The sequence below is a fragment of the Myotis daubentonii genome, chromosome 1, assembly GCF_963259705.1.
Source record: "Myotis daubentonii chromosome 1, mMyoDau2.1, whole genome shotgun sequence".
NCBI lineage: Eukaryota > Metazoa > Chordata > Mammalia > Chiroptera > Vespertilionidae > Myotis > Myotis daubentonii.
Window position 1 is genome coordinate 96,076,053 of NC_081840.1, and position 15,113 is coordinate 96,091,165.

Consider the following 15,113-nt stretch of genomic DNA (forward strand, 5'->3'; position numbering starts at 1 on the left):
TGCTAGACACTAAATTAAATGCTAGATAATCTCGTACATGATCACCCTGGAAGGATATAATATTATTCTCCATTTTATATCAGGGAACATATTTGATGATAAGTAATTAAATACCAATTAAAAATAAAAACATCAAAATATACCAGAAATGAAAAAGGATAAAAACTGATGAGCCCACAGTGTCTGGTAGCAGTAATTCATAGTCACTTAGGGATAACATAATAAAAAGGTTAAAAAAAACTGCAAGAGAGACTACGTCCACTATCTATATATATATAAAAGCCTAATATGCAGTGTCCCCTCGGGAATTCGACCAACTGGGAGTTCGATCACTCACTATGACATGCGCTGACCACCAGGGGGCGGCGCAGAACGAAGGAAGGCTCTGGCCGGCAGCTTGCAGCCAGGGAAGGGAAGCCCCACCAGCAGCCGGCAGCCACTAGGTACCCTAACCGTGCACTGGGCCTCTAGTTGTATCATAAAGTAAACTAAGAGTCCATATACTATAAAATTAATAATAAGCCCCTCTATTTAATGTAAGACCATATGACCCAAAAAATCATATTACAAATGACATCAGTTAATATTATAAATGAATATGAATCCTGCAGTATATTGTTTTTCCAGTTGCCCAGTAGTCAGAATAATTGCTTTTCTATCTAACTGATGTGTTGATATTGTTCACTATATAAAGATAAATTAATCCTCTTCTTATTAACTTAATTTCTGACTTGAGTGATTATGACCACTCTAGAACAGTACTAAGGTTTTATAAAAACGAACTGTACCTTTCCATCTGATGATCGACTGTGCGTATTCTTGCACCTCTATTTACTAAAAATTCCACCATTTGCTCTTTATTTTCACTTTGAACAAGTGAAAGTGGTGTGAGGTCTTCCTGTAAAGCAGCAAAAACAATTTATAATTTATAAAATTAGATATATCCAAACTGAATTTTAAAACTTATAAAAGATCCTCTGGACTTAAACATCCTATATAATAAAAGCCTAATATGCAAATTGTCCTCTTGGGTAGTCATTCGACCGGGAGACCAGGAGTTCAACCACCAGGGGGTGGTACAGAACATGGCGGGCGTCGGCGATGTGCTGCAACCTCTCACCAGCTACCTGAGGGTGGGGGTGACAGGGACGAAGGTACAGTGAGAATGCAGGGTGTCCACCAAGCTTGCTCTCACTAACCCTCTCCCGGGATGCCAGGGCTCATGCGCCGGGGAAGCCCCCGCGCTCAGGTGCTGGGAGCCCATGAGGAGCCTGCCCCACACCCGCATAGCCTCTTCTGGGTGAGCTAGGCCACAGCTGCTGGGACTGCAGGGGCCGGTCTGGCTCCCCATGGATTCGCGCAGGAGCCGGTCTGTGAGGCTGGCCGGGAGAGAGCGCGCTGCCCATCTGGCTTCCATGTGGCGCCGCTGGGCAGCCACACTATGCCTTGGCCCGCAGCGTCCGGCCACGCTCACCACATCTCCGCGTGGGGACTCAGGCACTGTGACTCAGGCAGAGGGGGTGTATGGGGGCCCAGGTGCTGCCCAGGGCCCAGGGGTCAGCTGGGACCTGCCCTTCCATGCCAGACACTCACACTTTGATCACCGACCAGGCCTAGGGACCACACCTGTGCACGAATTTCATGCACCAGGCCTCTAGTATAATACAGAAAGTAAATAAAAAGTAACCCCTTCCTTCTAACCCCTGTGCTGTTACTGACTGCTCCTTCTCTTTAAAATGCCCTCCACTCCCTCCTTCAAAAGATTAGCTGCAACGCCATTCTCTAAAACTGTTCCTATCACATAACCTATGGTGCTATAGTGTCATTATTTTATTGCTTCCCATCTAAACCAAGAGCTTGAGGGCTGAGGCTATTTTTTTATCTCTATGTCTCCATACTATAAAACATAGCAGTAAATGCTTTAAGTATTTTTACTGAATAAATAACCTAAATGATTAGCTCTAGAGTAGTGTTTCTTTAATTATATTTCAAAGAATATGTAGTTTACCAGAAGTTCAGTACTTTACCCCAATAGAAAAAGAATCCAGAAAAAGCATGTGTTTAAGAAATATTATAAAACTATACACTGTATTCCTAGTTCTAAAAATGTTTAACTTCGCTTAATCCTGATTTGACAATAGTTTTCTGTCACAAACATTAACATTTGAAAAATTACAGGGTTTCAGGTATACAGTTTTGAGAACTTTTCAACAAAGGTGAAGGTTTTCTCCAGGTTACACACAGTTGATTCTCTTCTACCAATGCTATCAGGATCCCAGATGTCAACATCAGTCACTCCTGCTCCAAAAAGGTCTCTGAAAAAATTGACTAAATTAATAGTCTTCAAATGAACTCTGATTGCTTATTACTTAGTGGTCAATGGTTTTCTTCTTTTATGACAGGATAGCTTTTTATTTTAGCTGTACATAGCTCAATACAAAACTATATTCTCAATTATGTTGATAATCTTGGGATATTGTAGTGAATCTTTTGAAGAAAGGAGGGGAGGGCATTCTAAAGGGAAGGAGCAGCCAGTGACAGCACAGGGGTAAGAAGGAAGAGGCTCTGTTTTCTTTGCTCAGTAGTTCACCCCTAATCCCCTTAATGGCATGCTTTGCTCCACCCCCCCCCCCATGTTTTTATTGATTTCAGAAAGAGAAAGGGAGAAGGAGAGAGAGAACATCTATGTGAGAGCAGAACAGCAATCTGCTGCTTCCTGCATGTCCCTACCAGGGATCAAGCCCACAACCCGAGCATGTGCCCTGTCTGAGAATCGAACTGGCAACCCTTCAGTACATGGGAGGATGACCAACCAACTGAGCCATACTGGCCAGAGTAGAATATATACCTTTTTAAAAATTTTAATCCTTATTTCATTTTAATTGTACTTAAAAGTATTTTATATTTGAGGCAAAATATAAATCAGAAGCAAAAACATAATGGCTTTTCAATGAAAATTTTAACACTGATCTATATAAATTATTTTTAGCACAATGAAAGCTACTAAATCACTTGCATTTCTGAGGAACAATGCTGAGAAGAAAGATATAATACTGTCTGGAATATGCATCCCCTATACAACTCTAACAATGAGACTTATAGACATTCCAATGAGAATATGATTATTTACAGGACATATAAAGAAAAAGAGTTTTTTAAAATAATAACCTACAAATTCTAACTTGAAAAATTCCATTCCATTCCTGGGGGTTAATATAAAATATATATTATAAATTAATGTAGATGACCTTGAATATCTTGAAGTCTTTAATAAAATATACTATAAAATAGGAATTATAAACTCAAGCGCTTATGGAGGCAAAGTAGGTGAGCCAAGTAAGTGAAGAATCTAGGTGAGGACGGCAGCAAACTAGAGAACACATGTTTCAAATGCAAGGGGCAGCCTCTGCACAGCATACCAAAAAGCAGTGGGGGCTTATGGGATGCCAGATTTGATTCTATAAGAGAAGCTTGAAGTTCATATTTCTACAAGAGTCTTCTAAAATTTTAATGTTGAGTCAACTTATGAAGGCAAACTAAACATATGCAGAGCCCATATTTAGTCAGGAGCCCACTTGTGTTTTTATATTTGCTGTGTTTTTAAATGGTCATGCATGAAGCAAATATTTTGTATTTAAAACCTTTCATTTGTATTATGTTTTATCAATATTTTTGACACAAACATGTAATAAAAATCATTATTTGCTGGAACCGGTTTGGCTCAGTGGATGGAGCGTCGGCTTGCGGACTGAAAGGTCCCAGGTTCGATTCCGGTCAGGGGCATGTACCTGGGTTGCGGGCACATCCCCAGTGGGAAATGTGCAGGAGGCAGCTGATCGATGTTTCTCTCTCATTGATGTTTCTAACTCTCTATCTCTCTCCCTTCCTCTCTGTAAAAAATCAATAAAATCACATTTTAAAAAAAATCATTATTTAGCTTGATAATACCCATTATAAAAAATGTTTCTAATACATATTAAAACTACAATTGATTTATATTTATTTCCCCCAGATTTGTTGATGTGGGACAAATAAACAATTAGTTCATAGAACTGATGGAACTAAATTACTAAAGCCATTCTCATCTTTATTGTTATTAATGTCATGGTTTTTGATGTATATCTTCTTAATAATTTATTGATTTTTTAGAGACAGAGAAAGGGAGAGGAGAGAAACATCAATGTGAGAGCACCAGTTGCCTCCTACACACCCCCTACAGGGATCAAGTCGGCAATCAAGGCATATGCCCCTATTGGGAATCGACCCAGAAACCTCTTGGAGAATGGGACAATGCCCAACCAACTGAGCCACACCAGCCAGGGCGGTTTTTGATGTTTAAAACTGCCATCCTGATTATGCCAGGGCTCTGTGAAACTAATAGACATACTGAGACAATCTATCACACAGCTTCAACTAAAAAGAAGGCTCAAGACTTACGATATTGCAGGAAAATCCTGCTTGTAGTAAACATTTGTTTATCTAAGGACTGAATGAGAAAGAATAAAAAATTCTTAAAGGGTCAGATTCTACTTCTTAACAGACTACCCATAAGTAAATTTCTAAAGACTGTGTGCCAGTGAATGACTGATGGCTGAAAGGAAAAAGATGTTCTTTAAGTCATTAGATATCACCAATAATGTTCCCTATAACTTTTCAAGAGAAGTGGTAGAACCAGTTGAAAGTCAGACCAATATTCCTGAAAAGGGAAGAGTTGAAGGAAGTATCACCTATCAAATTCCAATTCTTCTAGAGATTTCTTAAGTTTGTGAGAATTGTGAATTTATATATTATACTTATCCATTCAGTAGTTCTTAACCAAGAATTGTATCAGAATCTCAAGGAAATATTTCTACATATACATGTCCAGGCCTTATTAGATTTACTCGATCTAAATCTTCAGGGGAGAGCGGACGTTTGTAAACTTAAGTTCCTCAGGTGATTGTGATTCACCAGCACAATTCTAGCTGAGAACTAGTGCAGTACACAAACACTTTATTCTCATCTCAGCAGTACAATTTCTATTATAGTATAAAATGCTTTGCTATGTTTGAGACTTAAGATAATGACTATTTCCGTGGCAAATTTTGCCCTCTTGTGTTGTTTTACATTAATTAGAAAAAAACTCAGGTGCAAAAAAATATTTTTAAAAAGAGTTTTGCCTCTTACAAATTGTGTTTTCACAATTATTTGTCATAAGGGCATAAAAGAGAGCTGTAATATCTACTGCTTCTTCAGAAATGTCATTATGTAAAGTGAAATCCTAGACAATTAAGTTATTTCAAAACATTTCAATTCAGGGAATGTTTGAGCTTCCAAATATGTAAAATTGACCCTACCTGTGTCAGCCAAGACCATTCCTGTCAAGGTTGCAGTGGTGATATGTAATGTATGTCCAGAAAAAAAAGCAGGTGAACAGCTTTGCCATCACCTGCTCCCTATGTAAAACTACAACCCCGCTGAGGAGCTACATGAGGCTTATATGGAAAACCCCAAGGTGGTATGTGGCTGGCAGAGTGGCTACGAGCATAAGTGGGTGTACTTGCTAGATGTTAAGACATGACCTGACTCTTTCTGCAATCTTCAGGACCTTGGGTCCTGGAGAGTTCAGGGCCTGTGGGCTGCTGCTTCCCCTTCCCACTTGCACTCCTCCAGCTCCCCCTGCTGAGTACTAGGTCTCCTCCTCCCACCCATTCCCAAGAGCACCCATTTCCTAAGCCCCTGCCTGCATAAGAGCCAGCCCCCACCATCACTTCATTCCCCCAAGCCTTCAGTCCTTTGTGGGCTCTGAGCCTATCACCCACTCCCAGGCACTAACACAGGGGTGGGCAAACTTTTTGACTCGAGGGCCACAATGGGTTCTTAAACTGGACCAGAGGGCCGGAACAAAAGCATGGATGGAGTGTTTGTGTGAACTAATATAAATTCAAAGTAAACATCATTACATAAAAGGGTACGGTCTTTTTTTTTTTTTTAGTTTTATTCATTTCAAACGGGCCGTAGTTTGCCCACGGCTGCACTAACAGGAAGTTCTTCCTTCTGGGGTGGAAGGGAGACAGAGCTTTGCTCCTTCCGTGGACACTACATTTCTCCAACCCTCCCTGACTGGGCTTTGGAGTAGTTTCCATGGTGTCAAGGTCTGACAGTGTATGTATATGAGAAAGAAAATGCTTTTGGCTAAAGTAAAAACATGTATTTCAAATATTTTGAAAATAAAGTTACCTTGTTTCTCGCTTCAATATTTGCCTTGAATGAAAGCAGCTTTTCCACTATAGCTATATTTTGACCAAGGACAGCATAGTGGAGAGCAGTATTGCCATCGATGTCCATTATGTTTGGATCAGCACCATGATCTAGTAGAATAGTTACACATTCCTCTTCCTGGCTTTGTACGGCCTGTCAGTATTATACCAAAAAGTAGATTATAAATTCTAGTAATTTAAAGTAAACATTCCACAATTTTTACCAATAACAGTTAAATGAGATAAATTCATTTTTATCCTAAGTAATTGAATCAAATCCATCTCATGTTGACATAGTTGGCTACTACATACCTTAATCAGAGCTGTCCTGTTTTCATTATCACAGAGGTTCAACAGGCATTTTCTGTCTGCTAGGAGAGTTACCACTCCTGGATGGCCATTGGCACAGGCCAAATGTAGAGCAGTCCTATGAAAGTGAAAGGACTCCTTAGGAATTTAGAGCACACTATCTCAAAACATACAATTATTCATGTAATTGTAGACATTACATGTTATCCCTATGCCTTTAAAACAAATATTTATTTAATTTTCTTCTGGAGACAGTACAATAGTTATTAGTTCTTGTTAATGAAGAAGCAGCCTATTTGAACAGAGAGAGGATGACCTGGGAATTCAGCTAAACTTGTGTCTGATCCTATTTTAACTGTCATGTATTAGCTACCTATCACTTGGCCTTTCTGAACCTCAATTTCCTCATCAACAAAATGGCGATAAAAACAGTAGTAATCTCACCCAGCTGGCATGGCTCAGTGGTTGAGTATTGACCTATGAACCAGAAGATCATGGTTTGATTCCTGGTCAGGGCATATGCCCTGGTTGTTGGCTTGATCCTCAGTGTGGGACATGAAAGAGGCAGCCAATCAATGATTCCCTCTTATCGCTGATGTTTCTATCTCTCTGTCCCTCTTCCTTCATCTCTGAAAGGAATATAAATATATTTAAAAAAATAATAGTGATCTCACAGATCACCATTGTTTGCTTAAATAAAAAGCTAAGCAGTGTTTACTATAGTTCCCAGCACAAAAAATCTCAATAATTTTTAGATTGTATTATTATAATTACTACTATTGCTACAACTTTACAAAGACATATCAATTAAGTAAAATCATATCTACTTTGCAGATGTGTTTTAAGAATTAAAAGTACACTGTATTTCAATGATTCTAATATGCTCATTTTTTCACATTTTAACATCTCTGCCATTGGGATGCAATTTATAATTCAGAATGTCTTACAACTATAATTGGCAGCAACTTTAAAAAAAATTCTTATTGGTATATTGGGCATCATACCATCCACGGTGTCTTATGTTAAGTGAAATAATGGTAAATACAATAGATCTTTTGCAGTTCTAGTCAAACGTTTAGGATTAAAACCATTTTTAGTTCTTAAAAGCATTATAGAAAAAGAGGACTAAAATATCAAAACAATAAAGTATTTTTTTAAAGTAACTTTTACTTTGGTCTTCAAGAAACTTAAAGCCAAAGGAAACTCAGAATTCAAATGAACAGGGATGGCTCATTTTATTCAATATTTAGATTTATAGATTTATGAAAATCAGATATTTCCAATGATCAATATTAGTATTTAATACTAGGATACATTTCAAAAGAGCAGGTAAAGATTATCTTTTATAATTTCCTACCTTCAGAAATACTTTGGTTTGAAAGGATGAAGAAAAAACTTCAATTAAGATTAGGTCCTAATACTTCCATTTCAGGTTATATTTCATGAATAGATAAATTGAAAGAATGAATAAATTTAGTTGGAGAGTTCAATATTTTTAAATAATACTTTTAAAAGTAAAGCAATACTTTTGCAATATAATAGTAACATATTTGCTATGTTTTATTGTAATAAGAACATAACTAAATTATTAATTTACTAGAGGCCCGGTGAACAAAATTCGTACACAGGTAGGGTCTGGCAATCAGGGCCGATCTGTGGGATGACTGGCGGGGTGATCGGGGGCCCCAGCTGGCACGCGCCTCAGCTGGCCTGGCGCGGCTCACCCACCGGCTCCACCCCCAGCCGCTGCCGGTTGCCTCCCTCTGTGGGGCAACCAGTGGGGCAATCGGGGGGGCGCCTTTGCTGGCACCCACCTTGGCTGGCCTGGGGCCTGTGGGCTGGGGGCAGCTACTGTGTTGAGCATCTGCCCCCTGGTGATGAGTGCACATCATAGCGACCGGTCGTTCTGCCATTCAGTCAATTTGCATATTAGGCTTTTATTATATAGGATAATCACTTATATATTATACCAGAGGCCCGGTGCACAAATTCATGCATGGGTGGGGTCCCTCTGGGTGGCCTGCAGGGATCAGGCCGAAACCCGCACTCCAATGGTGCCTGCAGCTACTACCTGCCACTCCCGCTCATCCCGGCCCCACTGTGCCTGCTGCGGGCTCGTGCCCAATCAGTCCCGATCGGGAGAGGCTCACGCTGCTGCAGCAGTACCAGCCAGCCATGAGCCCTGCATCTGACGCCCTCCCAAGGGGAGTGGCCTGCGGGATCGGGCAGAAACTGGTTCTCCAACATTCCCCAAGGGGTCCCAAATTACGAGAGCACAGGCCAGGCTGAGGGACCCCACCAGTGCATGATCGGGCAGGGAGGGACTGCGGGAGGGCTCCAGGGTGTGTCCAACCCATCTCACTCAGTCCTGATCAGCCGGACCCCAGCAGTAAGCTAACCTACCAGTCGGAGCACCTGCCCCCTGGTGGTCAGTGCACATCATAGTGAGCAGTTGAACAGCCTTAGCATATCATTAGCATACTACGCTTTGATTGGTTGTTCGGTTGCTCTGCCGTTCGGTCTATTTGCATATTACCCTTTTATTATATAGGATGTAATAAAGAAAGCTATATAAAGTAAAAAAATATGTACAATTAGATACATACATATACTCTATAAACACAGATAAAAAGATTCCTTTTACTTCTGAAGAGGTTAAAATTTGTCAGAAGGTGCCAATTCTCAAAAAGATTTTTTTAAAAAAGTGATGAATTATTTTTTATCTATGTAAGATTCATATTCCTGCTCTTCCCCAGGATTATTTCTATCATAATATACTTTTACTAGAATTTCTATACTTGTTCATTTTAAAAATCAGATTTTTTGAACTGGAAATGTTCAGTTATAATACAAACTAGCGGCCTGATGCACGAATTCAAGCATTGGTGGGGTACAGCTGGCCCACCCCAATCTGGCCCGATCGGGATGGGCCGGCTGGGGGGAGGGGTCACAGGCGGTTGACCAGCTGGCCCAAGCCCTGATTGCAGTGGGGGGGGGGCCAATCGGGGGTGGGGCTGGTCAGGGGAAAGGGCCACAGGCAGTTGGCCAGCTGGCCCAGCCCCCGCTTGGGGTGGGGCCAATTGGGGGTGGGGCCAGCCAGGGGGAGGGGCTGTGGGAAGTTGGCCGGCCAGCCCCTACCCCGATCAGAGTTGGGGGGCCAATTGGGGGCGGGGCCGGATACAGGTAGGGGCTGTGGGCAGTTGGCGGGTAACCCCGCCACCTGGTCCAACTCCTGGTAGAGGGGACAATTTGCACATTAGTCTTTTATTATATACTAGAGGCCCAGTGCACAAAATTCGTGCACTTGGGGGGGGGGGTCCATGAGCCCGGCCTGCACCCTCTCACAATCCAGGAGCCCTCAGGTGAATGTCCGACTGACAGCTTAGGCCCGTTCCCATGCCAGCAGTCAGACATCCTTAGCACTGCTGCAGAGCCGCTGTACTCGCCAGACGTGAGCCCAGCTCAGGGTTTCTGGCTGAGCAGTAGTCCCCACACTGACCACCAGGGGACAGCTCCTGCATCGAGTGTCTGCCCCCTGGTGGTCAGTACGCATCATAGTGACCAGTCGTGCCACCGGCCGATTTGTATATTAGCCTTTTATTATATAGGAAGGATGTTCAAAAAAAATTTTATCGCATTTTGCACATTTTTTTAGCTAATATAGGATCAGTCTGTGTGTATGGCTAATCAAAGTGATTTTTCTCTCCCTTTCTGAACTACCAAAGTACATCTTTTCATGTCAACATATATCTCTTATCTATACCACCTTCAATGGTCATATATTCCATCCTATGGATGTACTATAATTTTGAAATAAAATCCATTTATATGAGGTCTTCTTAATACACTGCTATTATGAGCAGTGCTGAGAAAAAAAATTTTTCTGTAATTTAGCTAATCCTATCTAATAAAAGAGAAACATGGTAATTAGCGTACGACCGCTACCCTTCCCATTGGCTAATCAGGGCGATATGCAAATTAACTGCCAACCAAGATGGCAGCCGGCAGCCAGGCAGCTGGAAGCGAACATGAGGCTTGCTTGCTTCAGTGACAGAGGACGCCAACGTTCCCCGCCTGCCGCTGCAGGCCTCTGAGCTGCAACTCTAAGCAACTATGTTACAAATATAGAAGCTAAACAAAACCCCAGAAACCTGCTTTAGTCCGCCAGGCTTCAGCCAGCAGGATCGCAACATTGTTTCAAATACAGAAGGTAAACAAAGGCCAGAAACCTGCTTTCAGCAGTGGAGGCCTAAGAGCTGGAGCCAAGCCTCAAAGCTAAAACTGGCCCTGAATTTAAAAAAAAGGAAAAATGGAGCGGTTGGAGCTTCAGTCACCCGCCAGCCTGAAAACAGCCCTCAGCCCCTCATCCAGGATGGCCAGGCACCCCAGTGGGGACCCTTACCCTGAAGGGTGTGTGACCAATGGCAAACAGCCATCATCCCCTCACCCAGGCTGGTCAGGCACCCCAGTGGGAACCCGCACCCTGATCCAGGACACCCTTCAGGGCAAACCAGCCAGCCCCACCCATGCACCAGGCCTCTATTCTATATAGTAAAAGGGTAATATGCCTCCCAGCACCGGGATCAGCGGAGCCAAGAGGCCTCCCGGGACCGGGATCAGTGCCCAAACCCCCTGATCGCCCTGCGGCTCTGTGTGTGACAGGGTGCGGCGCCCCAACCCCCTGATCGGCCCTGCTCTGTGGGTGATAGAGGGCGGCGCCCCAACCTCCACCCATGGGCCCTGCTCTGTGTGTGATAGGGTAGAGCCATAACCTCCCCATTGACCCTGCCCTGAGTGTGACAGTGGCGGCACCCCAACCCCCTGATCGGCCCTGCTCTGTGGGTGATAGAGGGTGGCGCCCCAACCCCCTGATCCACCCTGCTCTGTGTGTGACAGGGGGCGGTGCCCCAACTCCCCTACCGGCCCTACTCTGTGACAGGGGGGAGCTCCTCAACCCCCTGATCGGCCCTGCTCTGTGCATGACAGGGAGGAGCTTCCCTACCCCCTGATGGGCCCTGCTCTGTGCGTGACAGGGGAGAGCTCCCCAACCCCCCTGATGGGCCCTGCTCTGTGCGTGACAGGGGGCAGCGCCCCAACCCCCTGATTGGCCCTGCTCTGTGTGTGACAGGGGGTGGCGCCGCAACCTCCCCATCGACCCTGCCTTGAGTGTGACAGGGGGCGGTGTCCCAACCCCCTAATCGGCCCTACCCTGAGCGTGACTGAGGGTGGCATCGCAACCTCCCAATCTGCCCTGCTCTGTGCATGACAGGGGGTGGCGCCCCAACTCCCCAATCGGCCCTGCTCTGAGCCTGACCAGGGGCTGCACCTAGGGATTGGGCCTGCCCTCTGCCACCCGGGAGCAGGCCTAAGCCAGCAGGTCGTTATCTCCCGAGGGGTCCCAGACTGCGAGATGGCACAGGCCAGGCTCAGGGACCTCCCCTCCCCATCGAGTGCACAAACTTTTGTGCACCAGGCCTCTAGTCTATAATAATAAAAGCATAATATGCTAATTAGAGCGGACATCCTTCCGGACTAAGCTGGGGCTGCAGCTGCCATGGCTGCAAGGGAGGGATCCAGGCAGCCGCCCATGGCTGCGAAGGCCTACTCTTGCATGAATTTTGTGCATCAGGCCTCTAGTTATTTTATAAAGATATTTTAGTATAAATAGAATTAATGGGCAAAAATAACATAAATTTTTAAATGTGGTACTAATAAACAAGTTGTCTATTTGAAAAGTCAAAAGTAACTTAACCTTTAAGCAGCAGTATAAGTACCACTGCTGGTCATCTTCACAAACTTTGTGCATGGAAAATGGTATTTCACTCCTTTTCTTACCAGTGACACTAAATATCTTGACACTAAATATCCATCATTCCCTTGTACATATGCTAAAAACACTTTGTCCAATTTTAAATGAGTTTTTTTCTTGTTGATTTCAAAGTCTCCTCTGTAAAATAAAGATACACTTTTTCTCCAATGTGCATACATTGTAAATATTTTGCAAGTGCATCTTCTTAATATTACTTTCTTACATTGCTCACCCTCCTATTTTTCTTGCTTTTAAGATCTTTGTCAACTTAAAAATATATCTATCTATCTATCTATATAGATAGATAGATAGATAGATAGATAGATCTGTATATAGGCATTTATGTTTTCTTCTGGTAATTTTCATATTTTATATATTTGAAATTTTAATCTATATTCCACCTGGAACTTATTTTTCTGAAATAAAATCTAGCTAGTTTTCTCCAAATACTTAGCAATTATTTCGCAACCATTTATAAGTAAGTCATCTTTTCCTACAAACATCAAATGTCACCAGTATCAAGTTCTAAAGTTCTTACATACATTTGGGTGTTTAGACATTTCTAATCTGTTCTAATCATTTCTGTCTTTTCAGCTACTGATAGACAAATAACTTGTGGAAATTTATAGCACATGTTGATATCTAAAAGGGCAAAGCTTTACCTACTAACTACACAGTAATTTTCCTAATTTCACCACAACAATAAAGACAGCATCTGTGACTCAAAATTTTAAAACCATACTTTATTGTTTATGTAAAATTAATAAATATAGGAAGAACACATTTTGAGAAAATGAATCTTCCTATTCAAGACCACAGCTATCTTTTCACTTCAAAGTTCCCTTTGGAGGTCCCTCAATAAAGAACATAGGTGTACACTGTTTTATATTTGTTATTGGATTTTATCTGAAGAATTTTTAGGCCAAAAGTTGATTATGGGAATTATTTCTCTCATTATGTACTTGCCTATAATATACAGCATTATGGTATAAAAATGTGAACATCAAATATATAATGCGAAATATACTTAATTTCGTTTCTATTATTGCTATTTAATTAAATCACGTAAAAATGTCAGTACGTGCTCTGTAAGAGGAATTAGGGGCGGGTCCTTAAGTTTTTGTTCTTAAGGACCTGGGCGCTAGACCCCAGGTAAGGCGTCCACCACCGACCGGCCCGCGGCGCGGGAGGGAAGCCGGCCCAGCACCTCGGTGACAGCAGGGCTGCGCCCACCTGCGGAGCCGGCCGGCGGGGTGCGCTTCCCCCAGGGCCGCCCGCCTCCTCCCGGCGGCCCGCGGGAGCCGCGCAGGCCTTATTACCTGTTCATCTTGTCTCTATCATTCAAGCCATTTATCCGGAGCAGCAGAATCTGCTTCACTCTGGCGACGCTGCCCACGCTGGCCGCTCTGTGGATCTTGCCCAGGTCTCGGTCTCGGACGTGGTACCCGCGCTGCGAGGCGCCTCTGCCACCACCCGGCGGCCTCTCTCCCAGGCTGCGCCCGGGGCTGGCGGACGCGGCCAAGGGCGACACCCCCTTCCTACTCCCAAAGCCAAAAATCTTCTTCATCGCAGAGCGCCTGAGGGCTGCAGCGAAGCCTCACCTTCCCCGCAGCTTTCCGCGCCGCCCCCCGAGTCCAGCACTATGGCTCCAGGGACGCTCCAGAGGCCACGGCATCCGGCGGGGCAGCGCTGCGGTTTGAAATCTTTCAGCCTGCAAGGATTGTAACCCAGCAAAGCCCTCTGCACGCAACTGCGCGTGCGCGCCTCCGAGCCGACGTCACTGCGCGTGCGCACTAAGTCCCTGCGGCCAGAGCTACCCAGCGCGCATGTGCAAGGTACAGACTTCTAAAATCTCAGGGACCGCTTCTGGTCACGGTTCTAACAGCGATGGGAATTGGCCGGATCTTGTGAAACATTTGCAAAGGTTAGACTCACCCCAGTGGAAAAGGGAGTCTTTACCCACTGGGGCTAGGGTGGCGTGGAACTTAAGGATGCCAAAGGCCTCCTCCCGCAGAAAACTCCCCTAAAAAAATTTATAAATCTGTTTGTTCCTCTTCCACATCCCTCTGGGCCCCAGTCTCCAGGGAATTTAGCGGATGCAACAACAGAAAGATGTTCCACACGTTAGAGATTGTGGCAATATGTGTATTCAAGTGCAAATTTCTGAGAAACAAATGTACCTTCTCCAGATGAAATGAAAGCACATTTCTGAGTGCCTCTTAGTCCTCCCTTTGGCCCACCCATACATTTACATTTTCTTTACTTTTATTTCCCCAATTAAATCTTTAATCAACCCAATATTTATTTTGGAGCATGGAGTAACATTTAAGAACTTAAAAAAAAAAAAAGCTATTGTGGAAACCATGCCAGGACCACAGATAATCAAGGCCAGTGGGAGCACTGAGGCCTTATTATCAATACATCAGAATGACCAAAGGCTGCTCTGGGCATGTGCCTAAATGGAATGTTCTAGGACTCTGAGCCTGGGAATCCTAATCAGGCCACGATACCATGAGCGGGTGCAAGGACACACAGTACACTGTGCCCTTCAGTAGCCAATATGATTGATGTAACTATTGGCACAAAGCCTTTGTCTAAGTAGTATAAAAGTAGGTTACTGACCAGCTAGTTGCCTGGAGTCGGCTGAGGATGGAGTGAGGAGAAGTCTGCTAGAGAGAGCATCTAGGATGGAGTGTGGGAAGAAATTTGCTAGAGAGAGCAGCAGGGCAGGAGAGACAGGGGAAGCTGCTGAGCCA

General features: G+C 43.7%; 1 protein-coding gene across 1 annotated transcript in view; it reads right to left on the bottom strand.

Moving 5' to 3' along the window:
- LOC132242583 (ankyrin repeat domain-containing protein 26-like) overlaps nucleotides 1–14,098 on the bottom strand; it is a 109,151-nt gene extending 95,053 nt beyond the window's left edge. The window contains exons 1-4 of the mRNA XM_059711365.1: nucleotides 13,677–14,098; nucleotides 6,552–6,666; nucleotides 6,220–6,393; nucleotides 789–898 (exon numbers count right to left, since the gene is read on the bottom strand). Of these exons, the coding sequence (XP_059567348.1) occupies nucleotides 789–898; nucleotides 6,220–6,393; nucleotides 6,552–6,666; nucleotides 13,677–13,924 (647 nt within the window). The 5' untranslated portion in view covers nucleotides 13,925–14,098. The remainder of the gene's footprint in view (nucleotides 1–788; nucleotides 899–6,219; nucleotides 6,394–6,551; nucleotides 6,667–13,676) is intronic.
- Between the last annotated feature and the right edge of the window lie 1,015 nt (nucleotides 14,099–15,113).